The 25,253-nt window shown below is 45.2% G+C and overlaps 1 protein-coding gene across 1 annotated transcript in view; it reads left to right on the top strand.

Moving 5' to 3' along the window:
* Positions 1-25,253, top strand: part of LOC147690169 (cholesterol 24-hydroxylase-like) — a 445,247-nt gene that overhangs the window by 252,634 nt on the left and 167,360 nt on the right. The window contains exons 10-12 of the mRNA XM_086937761.1: positions 281-353; positions 14,303-14,387; positions 15,151-15,261. Coding sequence (XP_086793887.1) covers positions 281-353; positions 14,303-14,387; positions 15,151-15,261 — 269 coding nt within the window. The remainder of the gene's footprint in view (positions 1-280; positions 354-14,302; positions 14,388-15,150; positions 15,262-25,253) is intronic.

Here is a 25,253-nt window from a genome sequence, read left to right on the forward strand (position 1 = left end):
TTAGTTACAATAAATCGAGTGCATACGAGGACATTACTTTATAACATGTACAAATATCACAGTTATCAAACAGCAGTTATACATTACACAGTGTCTACACTTTCTGTATTTCTACGCATTTCCAATTCCTTACATTTTGAGAGAAAAAATATAATTGACCAGTTTTGAATTGATATGCGGTTTTTAACTAATGAAGAAATTATTTCAAAGGCTGATAGCTATGATGCTGCTCTTAATGATCTGATTTAGATTTTTTAAACGCTTTTGATTTACATTGTAGGTCAGGAAACCACAGCTAACCAATTGGCATTTGCAGTGATGTCACTGGCCCGTGAACCCGAAGTATTAAACAAGTATGTTGACAGATTCTTCCGCTCACTATATCAAGTACCTGTTTATTTAATAGCTTCATTTGTTATACACTTCAACCTATCATGAGGGTAATGCATTAGTATTTATAGAGTCTAACAAATAATGATGTTTTCATGTATCTGATTGCATTGTTTACTCCATGGAATGCTCACTAAAAACCAGAATGCCCATTTTTCACTTTCAAAACATCTGAAGTGCCAAAGGCACTGTATGGAAGGCACTGGAGTGCTGAGCCATGTGAATGCAGTGGAGTGGGCTTTGCATAATCTACACAGATAGTAGGATAAAGCTAGAAGAGTAACCTGAAGGCGTATGAGGGTAAAAAATATAGGAAACATTTTCAAAATAAATCTCATGAGAGGCTATGAGAAAACTATACTACCAGTGAGGACTGGCTCCAGGGTGGTGGAAGCAGTGCAGCTACGCCTGGCGCTGACCTCAGGTGGCAAGAGAGTGCTTTGTTTGGAAATAACTTAGGGCCAGATGTAGGTAATCTCGATTTACCTACTCTTAAATACCGAATCATACCGATTCGGTATTCAAGAGTAGGTAAATGGGATGTAGGTAATTTCACTTTTGAAATTACCGAATCGGAATGATTCAGTAATTACCGAATTGGTATTTACCGAATCGGTAATTGCCATTGATTCCTATAGGCCTTGAGGCCCATAGGAACCAATGCCAATTACTGAATCGGTAAATACCGATTCGGTAAAATTACTGAATTTGCAAGTCGGACAGGGTGTGACTTTGACACCCTGTTGCACCCCTCAATTGTGCATGGGTGCCCATGTTGCTGACATACATGCACTTAGGAATGTATTTCTGCAACATGGCACGTTTTTTAAAGCAAAAAAAATACTTTTTGAAGGGTTTTCATTTTTTACCACCAACTTCTAGTTGTTGGTAAATAACAAATTCTTAAAACCTTGTAGCACTTATTACAGTGCTACCTACATGTTGAATTACAGAATCGGTAATTTTACCAATTCAGTATTTTACCGAATCGGAAAAATTACAAATTCGGTAAAATTACTGATTCTGTAATTTAACATGCCCCTACATCTCAATATCCAAATACCGGTCGGAAACAGCCGAAAATCGGTATTTTCGGCCGTTTCCGACCAGTATTTGGATACCTACATCTGGCCCTTACTGTCTTAAAAGCACCCGCTGCAGAGTTCTTTTTTGGGGTTGTAGGATAAACCATGTGTGGCTCTACCACACAGCCTAAACAACAAAGCATCCAACCACGCATTCTTTACCACGCATGCCTTTACCACGTAAATTTGTCGCAGAGGCATGAATAGTAAAGAGGTATGCGTGGCTAACGTTGTGACCCCCCCGCCCTGAGCTACAAACTGCCCCCTCCTCCCTGCCGACCCTGAGGGCCAAATACCCCAACCCCCTCCCAACCCCCATGCTGTCCCTAACCCTTAACCACTACCTCAACCCCATCCAACACCCTTGCACTGTCCCTACAACTACCCCAACCCCTTAGGCAGACCTCAAATCCCAGCCTTAAAAACGACCCCGCCTTCCCTCCCCTAAGCCCTAAAAACTAGTGCGACAACCCATTCTCCTCCCCCTGCCCTGAGGCCTAAAACCTTGTCTCTTAACCTGACCTAGCCCAGCCCTAAAAACTACCCGCCCTCCTCTAAGCCCTAAAAACTACTCGACTACCCATCTCCATGAGGCCTAATACCTTAACTCCTAATAAAAAAATGACCCCGACCTCCAGCCCTAAAATCTACCCCAACCCTTAGCCCTGAAGTCTACCCCTGACCCCCTAGCTCTGAAAACTACCCTCACCCCGCCCTGAAAACTAGCCCCAACCCACCCTGAAAATTAGCCCCCAATCCCCCAACCCTGAAAACTACCTCCAACCCCCAGCCCTGAAAACTTCCCCAGACCCCCCCAGCCTTGAAAACTAGCCCGACACCCCCAGCCCTAAAAACTATACCTGAATCAACCAGCCCTAAAAACTACCTTTAACCCCCAAACCTTTAGACCTACCCTGACTCACCCCAGCCCAGGAAACTACAACGACCCACCCCAGCCCAGAAAACAACCCTGACCTATCACCCTGCCCACAAAACTACCCCCAACCAACCCCCAGCCCACAAAACTACCCCGATCCACCCCAGCCCACAAAACAACCCCCGAACCAGCCCTAGCCCACAAAACTACCCCAACACCACCAGCCCACAAAACTATTCCCGACCCACCACCAGCCCACAAAACAACCCCCTACCCACCCCAGCCCACAAAGCGAACCCCAACGCACCCCCAGCTCAAAAAAAACTACCCTGACCATCTCAGCCTACTAAACTACCACAAACCAACCCCCAACCCACCCACTCAACCGAGAACTACACCCAGCCCCATTTACCTCACTGCTTCCTGCGAGGTCACCCTGCTTCGGTCCACAGCAGCTAGCAGCTAGACCGTGCATTGCCTTAACCACACATGTATGGTTAGGGCATATTGTGGTTAAGGCAAGCGTGGTTTCGCTTGCAGAGTTGGAGCACTCGTGGTTTAGACCGCGGTGTTCTGACTGCCTCTCTTTTTTGGGCAGCAATGAAAATGTCAAGATAACTCTGCTGAGTAACGTTCCTGCTGGCGAAAGATGAGCTTTGTCTAGTGGCAGTTCTGACTCTTCATTAAGTAGTGCAGAGGGTTAATATGCCTACTGCAAAGAACAATACCATTTTAAAGAGATTTTTTTCTTACTTGCAGTTCATAAGTTACAATCCTAATATAACGCAGTGACCTATGAACTGTCATCAAAGAGTGGCATGCAAACAGCAATTCATAGGGGTGGAAACTTATGTTTTACCCCAGTCTTTCATTATCCAAATGTTGCTAAAAAGGGTTCGTTTGGGCAGAAGTACTCTCTTATTAGAAAGTCCAACCCCAGCCGCCGTGGTACATTTTAAATTTAGAGTTTGGGCTTCTCCAGACCATACGCTGTTATATACTGCCTGCTACTGTGAATGACATCTGATTACTACACCTTTGATATCCTCATTGTCATAAAGAATATTTCTTATAGACTGATTTACACAACTATAAGTCATTGTCTCTGTATATTGTGTGTGATGTAAAGGGCTCTGACACCCTACACTGGTATGCTGAGCGCTACAAAATAAATGAAATGCATGTGAGAGAGAGGCTATGGAAAGATGAGGGGCTATGTTGGAGGGTGGTAGTAAGGGAGTCCGTGGAGGAGGAGGACATGGTGAGGCACCAAAAAAGATTGTTGCACCGGGCGCCCTCAGCACTGGCCCATCTACCAGCTTTAGTATATAATCGTTTGTTTCATTGATGATGCTTATACTGATACTTTCATACTAATTGTATCACTGATTGGTTTTAAAATGTGTATTGGCCAATACGTGTTTGGCAAACCCTTCGATCAGTTACTCAAGGCCTCGTTCTTTGAATGTCAGTGTAAAGTTCTCTCTCACTTTGATCGATATCCAGATAAAAAGCATACAATCTTTTCAAATTGTTGTTCAGTTTGAATAGTGCTGGTACCCAATACCTTATTACGTAATAATTAAGTTTACCTGATATTATACTGCGGGCCTGGTATCCCCATCTCATTCCTGGTGAGATCTGTGGCGGTAAAGAAACAGAAGCACACCTGGAACATCTGAATCAGGCAATTGTCCATAGCAGTCACATGGAATCAGACCAGGGACCAGATAGGAATAAGGCTGAAGAGAGACTGACACAACTCCCAGCATCACGCTGTCCACATCTACTGCAATGGAGGAAATAACCTGAAAGTAATGGAATCTCAGCATCCCTATTTTCTATAAAAATAGATGGCATGATATAAGACATCATGATAACATCACTGTTGTAACATTGTTGAAACATTGACTCAAAAATATCAGTCATGCCTCAAATGAGTCCTGCTGTAAGTATCTTTTGTGGTAGAATGAAATAGAACAGGAATATGTGTAAAGTTCTCTACAACCTACCTTGGGCATCCTGGTGCTATAGTGCGTGGTCAGCAAGGAACACTGTTAGCTAAAGGCATAGATAAAAATATCAGAGGAAGTTAAGTATTTCAGGAAAAATAGCCACTGTCGGCATTTTAATGAAAGCCAAAAAGTTATGCTGAAAAATAGAGATATTGTGACGTCATTCTAAATTTGGGATACTGCGAATAACAAGGAGTGACTAACGATTCTCACTTTGGGAACAGACAAACATATGATAAACATTTGAGTATGTTAAAGAGAATGAAGTTGGACATACACCTGAAAAAAGATTTAGCTATTATAAAGATCTTTAAGGCAAATATATACATTCTGAAAGACAATCTGTGTATGAATTGCAAGACCATGCAATTTTGTAAGATAGGAAGTAAGAAACTATTTTTGCGAAGGCAAATAACTAGACTTTGCCACCACATGCTCATGATTAATCTAAAGATGGTGGAGGAGGAGATTGTGTAGTCTCAAACATATGGCATTGCCATGATCCAGCCATGATTAAAGCACCGTTTGCACCACATTAACTTGATGATGAGCACATAGAAAATGTGGTGCAAGTTTGTCCAGTGTTTAAGTAGTATGAAACAAGCACCTGCTGCCATATGAAATTATGGAGCAACTGAGTACGTCTTACCAGTGAGACACCTCTTCTTATGGAAAACAGGAAATGGATAGGGCACCAGGGATGAAGTCCAACATTGATCAGACCATATCATGTGTTGTTGCCCAAACCCAGAATGTAGGGCTTGTTGGAATTTAGTTTGATCGTATAGGAGGACATCCAGGTAGTGATAGAGGCAGTGGTAGTCACAGAATAAAGAAGTCAACCTAAAACATTTCACCAAATTAGTGAGGGGTTACACTTATGTAGCATCCACATCAGGGATCAGTGTCTGACCCAGTGGTTATTGGTTCAAATTGTGCCAAAATCATACAGCCTTTAATCCTAAGGCCACCTAAATGAGAATCATTCGAAAAACATATGTTGTTAGTCAGTGGCATAAAGAGAACACCTCAGGTTCAACAAGCACTCTACAAATATGCGTTTTATTTTGTGTTAAACTCTATGTAACCCCACAACTATTGCGAATAAATCCCATCTAAAGGGTAGAAGGGGTGATTGCTTCTTCCTGATTCTCTTGAGTCTCCAGGAAGGATGAGAACCAGGTGGAGGCCTTTCATTGAGTACTATTTGTGAGAGCTACAAATTGAGCGTTAAACATAATCGAAAATGACTGATAGACCTAAAAGTGTAGGGCTTACAGTTCGTTTGTCAAGCACAATAACAGTGACCACAAACACACGCCCATGAATAGAGCAAATAACAAGCCCTATCCAGTTGGAAATGTTTTCCTCTTCGATAAAATGTGCATATTGAATTCTGGTTTCTTTTTAAAGAATTATTGCAAGTTCCTGGACTGGAGACATGGGAGTCATAGTTAGCAAAAATGTCAGATTTGTTGTAGGTTTTTTAGTAAAGAGTTAGAGGGTAACATTCTATCAGCTCCACACATTGGGAGGCAATGGCTATTTCAGGGTCATTTACACATGAAAAGTGATGAAGCTGATTTCCAACTAAAATCAATGGCGTTCAGAATAGGGACGAGCGACTTCAGTGACCACCTGCCTCAAGTGGCCGAAATAAGATCTAACGCTCAACCGGAAACTGGACCCCTTACAGGCCTCGACATAGAGATCTGCTCAAACTTAAAGCGGCTACGTTGTAACACCGGCAATATTGACTCCATTAGCTCCACAGCGAAAATCCTTTTCACCCAAGCTGCCAGCTCCTTAACCAAGGTGTCGGATGTCTGGCAAAATTTCACTAATGCCATCAGAGAGAAAATGGGAAAAACTGTGCCCAATAACTCACGTCAAGGGAAGGGGACTTCAAATAGTAAACACTTATGCCCAGAAATAAAAACACAAAAACGATTAATAAATCAAACATTGAGACGGATGCGAAAGGACTAAACAAACCACAGCTTGCAAGCTCTTCTACGGGAAGCAAAAAAACAGCTAAAACGGATTAAATGGGACAATCAGAAGCAAAGAAACGAAGACCTATGGGTAAAACTTCTTTATGAAGGGAAGCAGAAAAACAGCTCCAGGTTTTGGCAAATGGTCAAAAGAATACAGAAACCTGATCATTTAGGTCAAAATTCACATATATCAGAGGAGGTATGGACAAAATACCTATTGACGCATTTCAATAACGATGACATCATAGAAGACGCCGTAACAAAGAAGCCCCACACAAAAACCACAAGTCCTGAAACAGAAGAGAAATCCAACCACTACAAAGGCGCAAAACCCCACGAAATGCGGGAGCACGAGGCTATGAGCCCACCTAAACTTGACAAACCAAAAACAGAAGAAAGCCCCGCGAAGGCTGTCGAGCCAGGGCCAAAGAAAATTGCCTCAGCAGACATCAGACGACAAATAACAAGGGGGAGACCCACCGGAGCACCGGGGCCGAATGGCATACCACCTATGCTGTACAAATCAGACGTAGAATTTTGGAGCGCATCTCTAGCACCAGTATTTATTAATACAAGGCTTACCCAGACTCTTCCCAAGTCCTGGCACAGGTCAGTCATCAGCCCGATTTTTAAACATGGTAGCAAGAGGCATACAAACAGCTATCGGCTTATCGCCTTACTAGACGTGGAGGCAAAATATTTCACAGGAATTATCTTGGAGGAATTAACATCATGGGCATCTGAAAACTCCATTATCCCAATCAACCAAACGGGTTTCTGCAAAGGCCAAGGGACCACAACCAACATCATGGCACTGTCCTTGCTGATGGGAGTAGCAAAAGCAATCAAGTCATCTTCATTCCTCTCGTTCATCGACTATACTGCTGCATTCGATCATGTGGACCGTAATAAACTTTGGCAGAAACTGGACAATTGGGGAATACCGAAATGCCTCCTAGACGTGCTAATACTGCTCCACTCAAACACCTGGATTAAAATCAAACTTGGGGCAGGTACACACCTCCCGAAGCCCATCAGGACAACAAAAGGATTAAAACATGGGTGCCTATTAGCACCCATTTTATTCAACCTCTTTTTAGCCGATCTACCTGGAGAACTCGACAAATGCTCCAACCATGCACCCAAATTAGGGAAAATCACCCTCTCCAATCTGCTATACGCGGATGATCTGGTGCTGATAAGTCGGACGCCATTGGGCCTCCAGCACCTCTTTAACACAGCCCAAGCCTTCTCAGTAAACAATGCCCTTCAAATAAAGTTCAATAAGTCAAAGGTCATGGCTGTGAATTATAGGAAAAAAAGGAATCCTTGCTGGCACCTGAATGGGTAACCACGTACAAGTACCTGGGTGTTGTTTTGGACTCAAATAACACGTCTAGGGCACAACTTCACTCCTTACGAGGGAAGGCCACAATGACCTACTTGGCATTAAAATCATTAAAGGCCAAACTTCCCGATCTCACACTCAAACCTTTCCTTGAAATCCTGCGTGCAAAACTACAACCAACTCTTACATAGGGGAGTGAATCACTTCATGGGAAGGATGCCGCATTGCTGGGCACAGTCATAGCCAACTCATATAGGGCTATTTTTAACCTTCCTAAATATGTCTCTCCTGCTCAGGTTCGACTAGAATTCGGCATCCTCAAACAAACATTAGAAAGGCAGAGTGCGTACGTAGCCAGCTGGCGCAAGATTCGCACTGCAGAAGCTGGCTCCTTAAGCTCTAACGTATGGGAAGAGTTACTTCGGCATCGCAATTCTTTGCCTAGAGACTACCTATTTGAATCACTCGAAGTTCTAGGCTTGATCGATGTCTGGGAAACGTCAATAGATCTCTTGTCTTTCAAAAAAGTAGCCAAAAAATCAGCACTTATTATTTCAACGATTGAATACAAGAAGGACTTAGCAAATAGAGCGCACGGATGGATAACACTGGGCGAATATGGAAAAATACAGTCACAAGCATACCTCAATATTGGCATGAAAATAAAAGTTAAAGAAAAGTTCCTAAAACTATGCCTCGTGTAATTCCTATACTGCCACACATTCCTCCCTGGGAGAGAAATAACCCTTCACAACAGTGTCCCCTGTGCAAAATTGGCAAGTAGGACATCGTTCATGTGATTTGCATCTGCCCTAGACTAAGGGACCTGAGGTACAACCTTCTGCGACCATCCTTTAAACTACATGCCGTTCGGACCTGCAGGCAGGCAGTCAAATTGTGCTTTACCACCAGTAACATCAAATTGAATTGCCAGGTCGTGAAGTTCTTTGACTTAACAAGAAAAAGACTTAATAGCGTTTGACGAACATTATAAGGCTCTGAGGATAATCATGAACTGATCTCAACAAATCTCGTATTTTTTATCTAATCTAATCTGATAAGTTTATGTATTAATGGTTTTTTAAATGTTAATATTGGTGTCTTTATAATTTTGTAAAGATTTTAATTAATCATGTACAAATAAATATATTACTTACTTACTTACAATGGCTAACAGAGTATGGATCACATTGAGCGTATTTGCAGAACTCTTTGTTAGCTGTATGCACGTGACACCAGAAATCAAATCAGTAGTGACACTGCTGATGATATTTCATATCATGTTAATATTCCCATTTTTGATGTCATTGGTGAGACCAAAACAATATTTCAACTTTCTTGATAACAGGGGAAATACAGCATTTATTCATGTATTCTAGACGTATAGCATATTGAAGGAAGTTCTGCAGTTTTTCAAATGCAATTATTATGAGGAAATATATCAATAAAGAGTGTAAATGCAGCAGCCTTTCTTATCCATGTACAATTTACAGCCTAGATACCACACTGCCACTGGTGCGTGGACTGCTTCCTCCCCCACTGTGCTTGTGCCTACCACAGGCTGTACTGTACTGGCCGCTGCTTCTGCTTCCACTGTGAGAGACAGATGCAGACGCTGGCAGAAGACACTGGCAGAAATTCACCCAGGTGCCTCCTGTTACTTGCCACCATTCCTTAAACCCTGGGCTCAGTGGCATAACGCTAATTGAAGAGACCCCCTTGCAAAGTGCATTGAGGAGAGCCCTCACCCCAGGGCTCTTAGGCCCACCCTAGCACAGTGCCAGAGGGAGCCCCTTGGAGCTTGGGGACCCTCTGCACCGTGAGGGCTGTGGTGGCTATTGTTACCCCACCGCGCAGGCTCTGGGTATTTTTTGCCCTGGTGCACTGATTCTTTGACAGAGCTGCCTCAAGCTTGTTCCTTCTTGCCTTTCATCTAATCTCATATACCAGAAGCGAAGCCGAGATGGAGGCTTGGACTATTGCTCCACACCATTCCAATCACGTGAGAACATTTTCTGCATTTTGACCCCTGGAATTCAGGGGCATATGTACAAGGGAAGTTGCGGAGCATGTCTTAGACTCCTTGGCTTAATGACACGCTCCACCACTTCTGAAACATAGGGCTGTACTATATTTTTAAGAATATGATGCAGCCCTGCGTTTCTTCCTGTGCTGGTGCTAAGTTTAGCAGCTTACTGCCAACATAGACACCCTTACACCATAATTCAAGGGTGTCTGCATGCAGGGGAAGATTGTTTATGTACTGGAAGGTCCCCCTTTCTGCACATAAACAATCTTGAAATGCTGTTTTGTAACTTCTGTGTGTGCTGCTTAATGCACCACACACAGAAGTTGCAAAAACTACATTTTTAAAAGATGACTATTTAAATGCAGGAAGTGGGACCTTCCTGTACATAAACAATTATTGGCTTTTTGCTGTTTTCATGTGTGCTGCCCAACATAGCACACATGAGAAGAGCAAACACGAGGAGAAATTAAACATTTTACCTCACTTCGCCAGTTTAAGACCAGGTTTTCCCTGGTCTGAATTCTGGTGCTGCCTCCTATTTACGCCTCCCTTGTAAATAGGAGGCGGCATCAGAATCAATGGGTGTTGCAGTTGAACGCCCATTGCACTCCCCTCTCACGCTAAGCACAGCGAGAAAAGGGGGGCTTATTTACAATGCAGCGTTAAATCATGTTAAGTGGCTTAAAGCTGTAAATAAAGCGAAGCCCCTATTGCCACAGGAATGTCGAAAAAAGTGACGCTCCTGTGGCGATAGGGGTTTGTACATATGCCCCTCAGTGTCTGGAGAATGTGAAACATTCCGTGGGCACACCAGTATTCGTAATTCCTGCTGGGCATGGCCGACCCTAAATCTGATAGACTGAGACTGGAATGTATGACGTTACAACGCATACTTTTACAACGCATACCATTACAACGCGGTATTTACAACGAATACCGTTACAACGCATAGCGCTTAGAGGTGCTGGATAGTGGTAAGTATAATTTTATATTCCAACTCCAGTCCCCGTGGACACTAGGGAAGGTGTTGGATATAAAATTAAACCTATTCCCTATCATAGAGCGCCCCCCAGGGCAATGCGTTGTAATGGTATGCGTTGTAATGCCTGCGTTGTAGTGGTAGTGCGTTGTAAAAATTGCGTTGTAACCGTTGTATACCCTGAGACAGTGCACTTGCAGAAAGAAAATGTGGTGTTTGATGTTGGGTACAGGATATGCAAGGAAGATGGGAGGAGGGCAGGGAGTTTGGTGTGGTGCTAACAATTATACTGAGGTACATTCAGGGCTGATTACAAAATCTTCAACGAGACCTGCTGTTTGCATAACATTAAGTCATTAAGGCAGGCAGCTTCCTTCCGCGCTCCTCAAAATATTTGGTGCCCCAGGCTCAAGGCTGGCTCTGCTGCTGGGGTCCTGAATCCACAGTTGAGTCGGTCTTCACTAACATCTCCACTGTGCTCACCTCCCTTAGGGACGTGCAGCAGAGCGCTTCAGAGACTCCTGCAATGATCTACAGAGGGTTGACTGGGTTTCTACTTCCTATTGTACTGCCTACCTCTGTGATCCCTGCAAACCCCCTGAGTTCTGAATCTGTCATCAAGCTATAATCATAACCCCATAAGCAAACAGCTGCAACTTGACAACATTCATGGAGCAAGAAAAGCATGCCATCAAACAACTTTGCAGTTAGGCTGATTTTATTGCCCAAAAGCACTGTTTCTACATTCGTCGAATATTGAGTTTTGTAAACTTTGTTTACGTTAACAGGGTTGGAAGCTGGAGTTTGGACTATCAAAGCCAAGTAAATAGACTTCTACTTCACTATTACATAGTTAAAACAGCAATGTTAAAGGCTGAAACATTTACAAAATATCCCAAGCTTTCATATAAGTAAAGTCTCCCGTTTTTACTGAAGTATGCAATCTGGGCAAAGAGTGTAGCAATGGAATGAACAAGGGAGCTAGGCCTACAAGAAACTGGATTGGCCCATCCATTTCCTGAGTATAAATAACTGTTTAGTTCCAAGTTATTGTAAACCTTTTCTTTGGGTGAAATAGTATTAAATACGGGAGGCCATAATTCACGCAGGTTCTTATTTGTACTAAGTGATGTGCCACTGGGTGCAACATAATTCATTCTAGACACTCACTATAAGTTATCCTTCAGAAGCTATGATGTTAGGAGGGTAGGCAAAAGGAACTCTATCCCCATTATATTGGCCGTAACGTTCTCCCCAGCATGGGTACATGCAAATTGTTGTGCCACACATGGAGCTTAGTAATACACGTCTCTCTTCCTCAGCGTGTAATCATTAACTGAACATCATACATCATGAATTCTATCACCCACAACCATGCACCTGCTCACTGTTCTACTGAGTCTGTCAAGAACCAAAAGGGTCCCATCATATCTAACGCACAAGACACTACATCTCCTCCTTTTGTTAAATACAAACTGCCAATAGTACACATATACATTGCAACTCGTTAATAAGTTGTCAAGAATCAATTGCCCAGATCTGGTCATGTGAGGCTGCGAGATACTGGAGGAGTGTTCATGACTGGCACTGGTGACAGTGACATTGGTACATTCATTGGGGTTACTGGATTCTCAGGTGGACAAGTCTTACTCCTGATTTGGTGAATGTTGAGACAGGTGCGTGCTTGAAATACAAAGAAACTTGTGTAATGAATTTTTCAGGATGTTGAGCAGTCATTACGTGTCCTTAGTTACAACCCTCAGTGGGTAAGCATCAAAAGGAGGCCAACCCAAAAAGCAGACCTATTGATATCCTTTTTTGTTTCAATAATTAGTCTTGTTTCCAGAATCTGCCACCAACTTCCAGAGTAGTGACAGATCTGAACATCTGGTTACCATGTCAATCTCACCTCAAGACAGGCTCTTTATGGTTTTGGATCCCATACCATAATAGGTTAATGAGTATTATTTATCTGATAAAAATTAGTCATAAACCCAGCTCCTTGCATGATTCATGGCACGCAGGAGGAAGAGGACGTTGCTATCATCGAAATTGTAAATGCTTCAACTGTGTTGACAGGACTGATTGATGCATTGAGATATACCTGGATGACAGACTAAACCTGTGCAGCATTCTTGAATTTCAAGCGTGAGGGACAACCCCTTCACATTTATGTCTACTCTATAATCAAAAATGTTTGCCATAACCCTGTTCCATACATTATTCATGGTCATATTATTACAGTTTAGGGGCAAGATTAATCTGGCTATATGACTGTGAATTTTGTAACAATCCTAAACCCTGTAAGACATATGGATTTGGATGCTCCTATGAACTGCTTGTGTTGTTACTATTTAGGGAAGACTTATTTATCACATGGATTTTATACTTTTTCCCCCTGGTTTCCTGATTTCCCACTGCAAAACTCTGAACTGAAGGCTGGATACGTTGTTTACAATGTTTATAGTGACATAGGATGCTTTTCTTAAGGAATTGTGCCAATTAAATCTAGAAACTGCAGACAACCTGAATTGTATCAATTTCATCAAGCATCCATTTAAAATCAGCAACATGATTTAAACGCCTAACCCTTAAACCACTAAGACGTAATATTTTTTTAAATAAGTACTGGTTCAAATAATTATCTATATCTATATATATAAAAACGAAAGTATGTCTGTTGGTCCTTTATGCATTACTACACCATTCATCCGATCAGCATGAAACTTTGGGAAGTTGTTGTGTACACACCCCGAAGGTTTCTGGCAACATTAAAAAAAAAAAAAAAAAAAAGAAAATTGTTAAAAGTTGTTGAGTACACTCCAGTGAAGGTTTCTGGCAAAAAAAAGAAAAATGTGTTAAATATCGGCCCCCCGGACACCCAGGGCCCTCTTAATCTTTCCAATACTGAAAGTTTACAGTTTCCGGTGCGACTCGCTTTTGCAATGACCATCAACAAAGCACAAGGACAATCGCTGCAAGTGTGTGGACTAGATTTGGAGAATCCGTGCTTCTCACATGGACAACTGTATGTGGCCAGCTCACGCGTCGGAAAACCTTCTGATTTATTTGTGTACGCACCAGACGGAAAAACAAAAAATACTGTGTATCCACAAGCACTCGAATAAATAAACAGAATTAAAAAAACACTTTAAAATGTTTTCCATATTAAAATAAATAAGTTTCAATTAAAATGACACAATGTAAATTCAAAGTTATCATAACAAGTTTCCCTAAATTTACTTTTTACTGAGATCGCAGCAACGCGCGAGGGGTAAGCTAGTATCCAATAAAAAAGACTTCACTTGAAGTTCCAAACGAATGCCTTCGATTGTCGGTCCATATATCTATCAGTGCTTCTACCAGAAAAATAAATAGGTGGCTGTAGATTCAGATCTTGTGGAAATAATGTTTTCGTCTTAAAAGTTTCTCAGAAAGTTGCCATTCTTGGAAGTTCTCTTGCCTCTCAAGAGGCAGGTGCATACTTAAAAACTAGACTCTCTTTCAGACCCTGTCACACCTAATACAAATGAAACACAAACAGTATCAGAAAACAGCTTTTACATTTTTGTTTACCTGCAGGGTCCGAAAAGAAATTGATGACATTATTGGGTGGAAGCGAGACATTGGCTATGAAGACCTTGGCAAACTACAATATTTATCACAGGTAATAATAGTTTAAATATCATTTGCATATTTGTTAGATTTCCTGGTATATGTACAGTACCTATATCTTGGACCATGCCAATGCTAGCTTCAGTGGGCTTCTGCTCTGCAACTATATAAATCATGAAATAGAGTATGTTTTTGTGCTGAATAATACACATATGGACTAATCAAAGACAAAGATTTGTATTTAGCATGGGTCATCTTGTATCATTATTGTGCCAACATTATCATACCTCTGCATATTTTATTGCTGGAATGTGTAACATCATTCACTAGCAACTATCAAGTAACCAGTGTAAGTCTAGAAGAGATGGATCAATGTCACATGTTCAGGGTTTCCATATGAAAGACATCTACAATGATTAAAATGAATAGAATTCATTTACCAAATAAGTGGTAATGCAGAATGTCGGATATTAATTTCATATTATATATGTTGGCCACTTTTGACTGATTGTCAAGCAATGGTTTCTTAAAGAATTGACTTAAAGACACATAGAAATCACTTTATGGAGATTATGTCCATGGAGACAAAACCATGAGTATAGCTGTGAGAATATTAACTGCACACCATGCTATCCTAGCAATACCATCATTAGATATTGCAGGGGGTGCAGCCATATGATTACAAATTACATGACAGAAAAGTAAAGCGCTGGAATGACAATATCAACTCTTCTGTCCCAACTCTACAGAAAATCGTGTAGATCTAAACAACTTTAATTTAGGATTTGCATTGTTTCTGCCTTTTCTTTTCGCAGGTCTTAAAGGAAACCCTTCGAATATATCCTACAGCACCTGGTACTTCACGTCTGGTGGAGAATGATACAATCATTGAAGGCATTAAAATTCCAGCAAATGCTGTCCTAATTGTAAGTCCTATAACAAACAAAAAAGAACAACCTATTAGTAAAAAAAACAGACAAAGGAATTTTGAGAGAACAATGGATGGGTATGGTTAGTTCTATGCTAGTCATTAATGAACAAAGATGCACAATGAAAAAGGTGAGGGTCAACAACATTTTAGAACCTTAATTCATCCTTGTTCCGTTTGAACATATTGTATCCATAAATGTTGGGTGTCTAGCTAATAATGAAGAGAACAACAAATCCAAAATACATAAAGAGAAAAAGAGTCAGGGACAAGTGTTTTACATGTTACATCTTGTTTCCACTTTTTTCTAATCTCTATTGGTCTTCAACAGTAACCCCAAGGACTGTCTTTTCCTTATTTCAAATATCTTTTGTTATTCTTTGTGAGGTTAACTATTATTTTTTATTGCATAGGTGGTATAGCGTTCTTCTCTGCATATTTGTGTGGATGCAACTGGTCTCATGAGTTAGTCTGCACCTTATGTGAGCTGTTAGTTCACATCCTTGTAACTATACGTAGTGTCTCAATGGGGACCTCCGCAGAAGTAATCTGTCATAGTTACCTTCAAAATCATTGCAGAATAATAGGTTTCTAATCCAAAGATCGAGTTTTGTTTTAGGTCCTTTGCCTCAGCATATTGTGGTGCTTCTTTTGGCCAAGAGGATGGCCAGTGCTGTATATCATCTCACTGTTAGGAGAATCTCTTTAACATAGCCTAGATGGGCGTTCAGTGGGGAAGGAATCTTAGATACTATCTGTCATCATCTGTAGTACAGCAAATATTTCTTTCCAGTTGTCTGCCACTGGGGGACATTCTGAAGCTAAAGGTATGAAGGTAAGTTGTTTTCCCCAACCCAACCTACTTACCCTTAGCACACTTCGCTTCTGGTCATTTACCGACTGCATGAAGTCTATCTGTAGCGTAGAACAATCATTGTGTGAATTAAAAATATAAGAGTCATTGTTTGTTCTTGAGGGATCCTGTTCGCATCTTCAAACATTAGTAAGTCCATTGACTACTGTTTTATTGTATCCTAGGTCTGTTGCCAAAGCTCGTCTATCCTCATCTCTCCTTCTCTGTTCATGGACGATTGTGCATTTGTCGATTGCAATTATTACACAGTATTTATCTGATCTCCCAAGCATATGAGTAAGCATTTACGAGTGATGGGGCTGTTCTGGGAAGCCCATCATTCAATTTATAAATGAATTGTGGATTCTATAGCATAGGAATATGCCTTGTGGGCTCTTTGACTCTCTCTCTTCTTTGCATTGTTCTGGCTTTATGAAGGTGCCTTGATGAAAAAGTTTTCCTATCTGTATCAGGCTCAATTTGCCTTTTGGTTGTTTGACTTTCAATGTATTTACTGTATGGATTACTTGAAAATCTATTAGTGTTAATTTCAGAGAGCATTGATTCTTCAGGCCATGTTTGTGTGCTATATTCAAAGATGCCGGCACAGAGCAGTGCATCATATCCAACTTTTCTATTGTTTTTCCGAGCAATAGCATCATTAGTATATTTACGCTCCAGGGGATTCCTTCTCTCTTTCCAATAAGTGTGTTTTTATGACAGAACATCAAGAACATCAATATTGAGAAAAACAATATCAAGTGATGAAAATAATGTGTAACCAATATTGACTACAAGAAAATTGAGTTTACATATTTTGTATATAAACAATAACAAAATTGAGGCAAAAATACAGTGAAACAGAATAGCATAAAAAAAGCTTAATATGTTTTTGTATTATGTATTGCATTATAAGTAAATATTTAAATACATTAAATTATAAAAATTAGCAAAAGTAAAAATGAACAAATATATATTCAACCAACAGATATATGTAACGTAATTTAAATATTAAAATAATGTATACAATAGTTTTAATTAATACTGTGAACTAAGTTTATACATATTTAAAACAATATAAAAACAATATTTAACCATTGAAAACAAAAAAACTTCAAAAACATATAATATAAATAATTGCATTGAAATAAAATTAAGATAAAACTATTTCAAATAAAAAAGTTACATTCTTGTTTTGATAACAGGTTGTATTCAGTATCAAAAAAACGATAGTAATTAAAGAAAGGAAATTAGGACAAAACAATAATAAAGGTACTTCGATCTCCGTGGGAAATAAAGTAATTTTTTTTAGAATCGAACAATTTCTTTTCAGCAGACATACAGCAGTGAACACAGCTAGGCTGCCTACATCCACCGGCCGAAAAACAGCACAGAAACACAGCCATAAGGTCTACAACCCGGAGGGCGACCCGGCGAGGGTGGACTGTCCGCCAAGTGGTGCAACCAAGTCGGGTGTCGATCCTGCTTTTTATAAAACCAGAGAAAAAAACACCACAGAGGAAACAAAAGCCTACCCACCCCCCCCACCTCCCACTTGCCCAGGACCCCCCTCCCTCCCACCCACCCACCCCCCCGCATCAGCATGACCCAGACATCTGACTAAGCCCACACTCCCGGGGACCCCGCCACACTCCAAGGGTGAACCATGGTCTCTCATATGCTCGCCCCTGGCGGCTCTAACGGGATGAGTTGCAATACCTGTAGGAATTTGGGGCAGGTTACCTCTCATAAGTACCGAGATAGCAAATGCCCAACAGCAACCAAAGTCGTCTAATCCAGTCCCTCGGGTCAGGGGCGTCTGGTGAGCGCCACTGTGCAAGGATGACCAGGCGCGCTGCCAGGAGAGCCAGGGCTATTTGTCTACCCCGCGGGGAGCGCAGGGGAAACGCCTTAGGATGAAGTCAGCCCAGTAGTACATGCTCTGGAGCTCTGGGAAAGGTGATGCCAAAAGCATTGTCTATGTCGTCTAGAACCTCCCTCCAGTAACGCACTACCTTGGGACAGTTCCAAAGCAGATGTGTCAAGGTACATGTCGCGCCACAGCCCCTCCAACAAAGACTCGAACACTTAGGGTCCCACACATGGATCCTCGCTGGCGTGTGATACCAGTATGCAACTATTTTGAAGGCCGCCTCAGCCCTGGCAACATTAGCTGCAGTGTGATGTGCGCAATAGTGTACCCTGTCCCACTCCTTACGCGTCAACGGGCGGCCCAACTCCGTCTCCCATCGAACCTGCGCCTTGGAGCGCTGAGTGTGTTGGTGCTTCATAATGAAAGCATAGAGTTCAGAGATGAGTCTGCGATCATCCTTCTTAAAGGCTACCCAGCGTTCCAGGGGTGTCATAGGACAGGACATGTCTGCAATGTTAGTAGGAAGTGTGACCCAGTGCGCAACCTGCGAGTAATGGAAGGCATCCGCGTCACTCAGCTCGAAGTATTCCCGGCGAAGAGTGGAAAACGGTATCAGTCCCTCCGGTTGAAAGAGGTGACCCACCCTCTTACAGCCTAGCTCCCTCCAGTGCTGGAAGACCGGCGAGGCGCATCCTGGGGGGAACTCCGGATTGTCAACTATAGGTGTCAGTGGCGACGGGAAGGTAGTCCAGCTGCGCCTGTACGCCAGTCGGTCCCACACCGCTAGTGTCGGTGAGGTCACCAGTGATGAGTAAAGGCCCCAGGCCCGATGTTTACGCGGGAGCCAGAGTTCACGCCAGATGTTACGTCCCGCCACCGTCTGGTCCATAAAGAGCCAGTGCTTGCTGGACATGGGCCTGTTCCACCCAAGGATAAAGCGCAAGCACGACGCCTGGTAATACGCCTCCACACACGGGAAGTTCAGGCCGCCCTCGTCCCGGGGCGCTGTTATTCGGGCGAACGCAACGCGGGGGCGTTTATGGTTCCACAGGAATGTGGTCAGCAATCTCTGTAATTTCCTCAAGGCTCCCGGGGGGGGGGGGGCGCAGGGGTAGCATCTGGAAAAGATAGATAAGAGGGAGGATCGTCATCTTTATCGCAGCCAGGCGGCCAAACCAGGCCAGTTGCAGCTGGGACCGGTCAGACACAGACTTGGCCGTTTGGTCCAGGAGGAGCCTGTAGTTGAGGGCAATGGTTTGGGTAATCGTGGCTGCCAACTGGATCCCCAGGTACGGAATGTCCGCCTGGACCCACTGAAACGCGAAGTCCTTCCGAATATCCCGGACCTCCTCCTCCGGTACCAAAAGATTCAGGATTTGGGATTTCGAACAGTTGACTTTAAAGCCGGCCACCGTTCCGAACTCCTCCAGCTCCTGGGAAAGATGTCTCAAAGAGGAGCGCGGATGGGTGAGGGACAAAATGACGTCATCAGCATAGAGGCTCACTTTGTGTTCCTCCGCACCGAAGCGGATCCCCTGCACAGCGGCATTGTCCCGAAGACGTTGCGCGAACGGCTCCATGTAGAGCGCAAATAGCAGGGGCGAGAAAGGGCAACCCTGCCGCGTCCAGCGCGTGATCGGAAAATAGTCAGACCTGCAACCATTCACTCGCACCGTGGCCCGGGGGGAAGCGTAGAGGCAGCGGACCCAGTTGACATAGGTGTCCCCAAGTCCGAACTTCTTCAGGACCGCGAACATATACGACCAGTCGACCCGATCGAAAGCCTTCTCGGCGTCTATAGAAAGGAAGCAAGCCTGCGTACGGGACCGATGCACTAAGTCCATCAGGTGGAGGAGCCTCTTGGTGTTCTCGCCACCCTGTCGCGTCGGTACAAAGCCCACCTGGTCAGGTTCAATGATGCCGTCCATAAACGGGCTGAGGCGGGCGGCTAGGATGCCAGAGAACAATTTCATATCTATGTTAAGAAGCGAGATGGGGCGGTACGAGCCGCACTACTTGGCGTCCTTGCCCGCTTTGTGGATGACAGTGACTACTGCCTCGGCCATGGACGGAGTCACGTTCTTGGAATCCCTGAAGGAGTTAAAGAGACGCGTCAGGAAGGGGGCCGGGACACCACAGTACTTCTTATAGAAGGAGGCCGAGAAGCCATCAGGGCCCGGTGATTTAGCTACCTTCAAGCGCGCTATCACCGAGACAACCTCTTCGATGCGTATCTCCGCGTCAAGAGACGTTGCCGAACTCTGGGAGAGGGGTGTAATGTCGCAAGTTGCCAGGTAGGCCTGGACCCGCCCGGGGTCAGGGGGGTCGCACGTATAGAGCGCGCGATAGAAGTGTTGAAAGCTATCTGCGATGCGCGCATCGGCCGCCTGTTCTACCGCGTGCTCGTCCCTGATAACCGAGACGTCGCCTGCTGCGTCTGAGCCCTCAAACGATGCGCTAGCATCCTGCCCCCTTTATCGCCGCTAAGATAAAATTTGTGGCGTAAGCGTAAAAGCGCGTACTCAGCCCTATCCAGGTCTAAATGCTTCAACATGCGCCTCTTTGTCTCCAGCTCTCTCCAAACCTGCTGTGTCCCCGTCCGCTTATGGATTGCCTCCAGCCCGCGCACATCGCGTTCGAGCTCCTCGCGCTTTTCCCTGCGCAGCTTCGCCAGTGAGGCCGAGATCGCGATACATTCGCCCCGCACGACCAGCTTAAGTGCTTCCCATACTGAGCTAAGGGGCATGCCGCCCCCCCCCCCTCGGACATTATCACAGAAATGAGCGCATGGTCAGATAGAGAGCGCGGCACAATCTCCGCCGAGGAAAGCTGGGGTAGCAGGGAGGTGGAGGCGAGAAAGTGATCTAAGCGCGCGTAGGTCTTATGGGCTGCAGAATAGTAGGTGTAATCGTGCTCTAATGGGTGCAGGGAGTGCCACACATCATGAGGTCCCCCCTCCTGTAGCCAGAGCAGGCCCCCCTTGGAGACGGCGCCGGTCGGGTGGGAACGCGCCTCAGACCTATCAAGGGCCGGGTCCATCACCATATTCAGATCACCTCCCACCAACACCCAGGGATCAGGGGAGGCCAGTACGTCTGCAAGCACCGAGGTTAAAAAGGGTTCTTGCTGCACATTGGGGGTGTAGAGGGAGCCTTCAGTGAAGTGAGAGTTGCCCCATTGAATCCTGACCGCTAGAAATCTACCCTTGACTTCCACTACCTGGGACAACACTTTACATTGCGCCTTCGCGCTGATCAGTATCGCTACCCCCTGCTTCTTAGCGCCACAGGAGGACCATAACTGGGTGGGAAAGCGCCTGTCTCTCATTCTTTTAGTGTCCTTGGCAAGGAGATGCGTCTCCTGCAATAGACAAATGTCACCTTCCGCCCCCTCCAACAGCGATAAAATCGCTGCACGTTTGACAGGGCTGTGGCGGCCTCGAACATTCAAACTAACAATTTTCAGATCCTTCCTCATTGCGAGGGTGAGACAGGAGCCTCGCTAACAGGGTCCAGCGGCTGATGCGGAGCGCCCCCCCCTCCCTACCCTTCCCCAACCCATCACCCCGACCCCACCCCACCCGAGCCCCCCTCAAACAAAACCCACAACAACAACAGTCTGAAAAAGCCCTCCCATGTAAAAGACAACAGGAGGAAACAAGAGTTCGTCAGAAAAGTCCCAAGGGCTGGGGGCATGGACTTAACCCCACCAGCCACCCAGATCCTGATACAGGACAATATACACGGGGAACGTAACAGTACATTACCCATCAGAGTCCAACGTGCAGGTCCCTCCGCCGCCAGCCGTTAACTTGCAGAGGGGAAGTATCCGGGCACATCGCTCAGGACCCCTCGGGCGTCTCCGTCACCTTTGCTACTGACGCCACCGCCTCATCTCTTTCCTGCAGACTGACAGACAAATCTGGACCCGAAGGCTTCGATGGCTTACCCACGGTTTGCCATTCCGTGGAGCGACGGTGAGTCCTCGGAGGGGGGGATGAGGACTCAGCATCAGGGTCAGCGCTCTCCATCCCCAACAGCTCACGGGCTACCTCTACAGAACGCACCTGGACCAGCTTTCCTTTCCATCGAAAGACCAGTCGGAAAGGGTGCCCCCAGGAGTAGGGGACACCCTGTTCTCGCTGGAAGGCAGTGACCGGACGGAAGCCCCTCCGTTTGGCCAGGGTGGAGGCCGCCAAGTCCTGGTAGAGCACCGGGCGATGGTCACGGAACATGAGTGGGTTGTGCTCGCGTGCTTTTTTCAGGATCCTTTCCTTGAGCTGAAAGTCGTGGACACATACCAGGATATCCGGCGGGGGTGCATTGGCTCCACGTGGCAGGCCGACCCTGTGGGCTCTGTCCAGCTGAATCTCGCAGAGATCTTCGTCCTGCAAGATGTGGCGGAAGAGGCCATCGACGTAGTCTCGCAAGTCCGATCCCTCACCCATCCATGGGACCGCCCGGATACGAATGTTATTGCACCAGGATCTGTTCTCCAAGTCCTCTGCGTGGGTCTGCAGGTCGAGATTCTGCTCAGTGAGGCGGTGGACATCCTGTTGGAGCTAGTGTATGTCCCCGGCTGTCTTCAAGTCGTGGTCCTCGAGGGTCGCCACTCTATCACCAATGACGTCGACGTCTCTCCTCACCTCCCTGAAATCCGAGGCCAGCTGTGACCGCAGCTCCTGAATGTCCTCCTTTATGGCCGTGAAGAGCTCCCGCATGAAAGCTTTGGTGGCCGGTGCTTCGCTATCGTCCGGCGCCGGGGGCTTGTCCGCCGCTGCTCGCAGCGGTGAGCTTTTCTGTGTGCCCTCCTTTAAGGCCTTCTCCTTCTCCGTCTTCGTCCTGTTGGCCGCCATGATGCCGCTGTTCCCCCGCACACCAGGGGCAGAGCACCCCCGTCAACTCCGGTGCCAAGAGGGCTGTGTTCACGCACCCCAGGGCCCCCACAAGGCACGGGTCGTTCTGCCCTACCGTCCCCACCGAGGCAAGGGCTCCCTGTTGCAGGCCCCCGGCCGGGCTCCTCTGGGTGGGTTCCTCAGTGGTCACAAGAGCCGGTCAGCAAGGTCCAGACCCGGACCGGGGGGGGGAAAGATGCCATGGTGGGTCCCAGCACAGGCCCAGGGGGAGCGGTGCCGTTGTTCAGGCCTCCTGCCGCTTCTGTGCTCCCCACCGCTGCAGGCCCGGGCGAGGGGGGAGGAGGGCACGACGTCGCCGCGTGGCAGGCCACCCAGGTCAATTCAGGCCGGGCCGAGAGCACCCCCAACCGTGCCGCTGCCTCACCGCTCCGTGGTTCAGAGCCTCTAGAAGGCCCCCTTGACAGGCCGTGTGCTGCGGGCCCGCCAGGCCCAGTTCCGGAGCGGGCAGTCACTGGCGGCACCAGGGCCATCACTGCTGCTGCAGCCGATCCTCACACAGCTGGGCACCTTCCGATGCCCCTCGAGGCTCCGCACCTCCAAGTCCTCCTATGCACGGCCCTCCACCGCGAGGGGCACGACAGCAATGGCGCCCGGCGCGAAGTGCCACAAAGCTAGGCCCCAGCGCCGGGGCCCACAGTAATCGCCCGCCGGCGAAGAGGACCACACGCTCTGGGCCCAGCTCCCGGTCTCACCGCCGTGAGGCACCGCGTCCGGCTTCGTGGTTCCAGTGTCGGGAAACTTCACCAGCGCCTGCCAGGCAGTGGCCCGATGGCCCGTGGCCACCTCAGGGTGCGAGCAGGACCCCCTGCAAGGCTGCAACATTGCGATAAGGAAAACGGCGAGGGAGGGACCGAAACAGACGTCTCACTCCGCCGCCATCTTGGCCACGCCCCCTAAAGTAATTTTTTTTAAACTAATAGAACCATAAAAAAAGAAAATATTTAAAAAGTAACAACAATTAAAGATAAAAATCCAATTTTTACCAATGTAGTAAAAGTTTTACACGTTTCACTACATTTAGCATTCCCATCTCAATGTAAGCTGAATAGGGAAAGTGCTGGATTTTGAATAGGGTTACATTTACTAGTACCTCTCCAATCTAAGCGAAAGTAGGGAAAGTGTTGGACTTCGGATTGATAGATTTACTATTCTCACTCGAGGTAAGCAGCAGTAGGGAAAAAGTTTAACTTTGAAGGGGTTAGATTTACTATTACTACTCAAGTCTAAGAGACCGTCGCGAAAGCGTTGGGCTTTGAAAGGGATACATTTACAATTCCCACTCAGTACCTGAAGGGAAAATGCCACAGTAGAGAAAATAATTAAAAGGGGGCAGAGTAGACACCCCCTGACCCCCTAGGTTTTCACATTATTTATTCCCACACCAATCTAAGCAACAGTAGGGAAGGTGTTGGACTTTGAAAGGGTTACATTTACTATTCCCACTCTAACCTGAGCAATCGCAAGGAAAGTGCTGGAATTCAAAGGCAGTAGCTTTATTATTCCAAACCAATCTAGGCAACAAACAGTAGAGAAGATGTTAGACTTTCGGTTTGGTGCTAAATGTACTATTCCCACTCCAGTGTAAGCAAACAGTATGGAAAGATTTGGTCTTCAGAGAGGCTAGATTAACTATTCCCACCCACTCCAATCTAAGCAACATTATCGAAAGTGAATGTTGAACTTTAGAGGAGTTAGATTAACTATTCCCACTCAAATGCAAGCAAAATCAGTTGGACCTCAGAAGGCTAAAATATATAATACCAATGTCTCCTAATTTTTTTAAAAAGAAAACATCTAAATACCTAATAATGTAAAATTATTAACACATATTCGAAATAAACAATATATATATATATATATATATATATATATATATATATATATATATATATATATATATATATATATATATTTTTCACCAAACTTCCCCTGCAGAGAAGAAATGAGTCGCACATCACAACGAGGCTTGCATCCATTTCACTTTTTATTCCGTTAGCAATCCGACATGTTTCGTTCTCTCTCAGAACTTTTTCAAAGGTTGTGCTTCACGGATGTTGGTCACCACTGCTGCTGATCTTTAACCAGACTCAGGTGTCTTGATTTATTATGTCATCCTCGATGGAACGCCCGCAATGAGCAGCTGTGCATTCTGGTGCTTGTGGTTTTTTGTCTTTCTTGTTGCTGTGACTCTGAGATGCAAAGTTCGTTGTGCCACTTGCAATTACCTACTTTTGAGGTTTGCTGTGATCCATGCCAAAGCCAGTCTTTGGCGGCGCTTGTCCACCCTGAGTCGCTTTTCGCGGTATACAAAGACGGTTCCTGGCGGGCGAACTGTTGTGTGCTTGCTGG

Source organism: Lissotriton vulgaris, chromosome 9, assembly GCF_964263255.1.
Source record: "Lissotriton vulgaris chromosome 9, aLisVul1.2, whole genome shotgun sequence".
Taxonomy (NCBI): Eukaryota; Metazoa; Chordata; class Amphibia; order Caudata; family Salamandridae; genus Lissotriton; species Lissotriton vulgaris.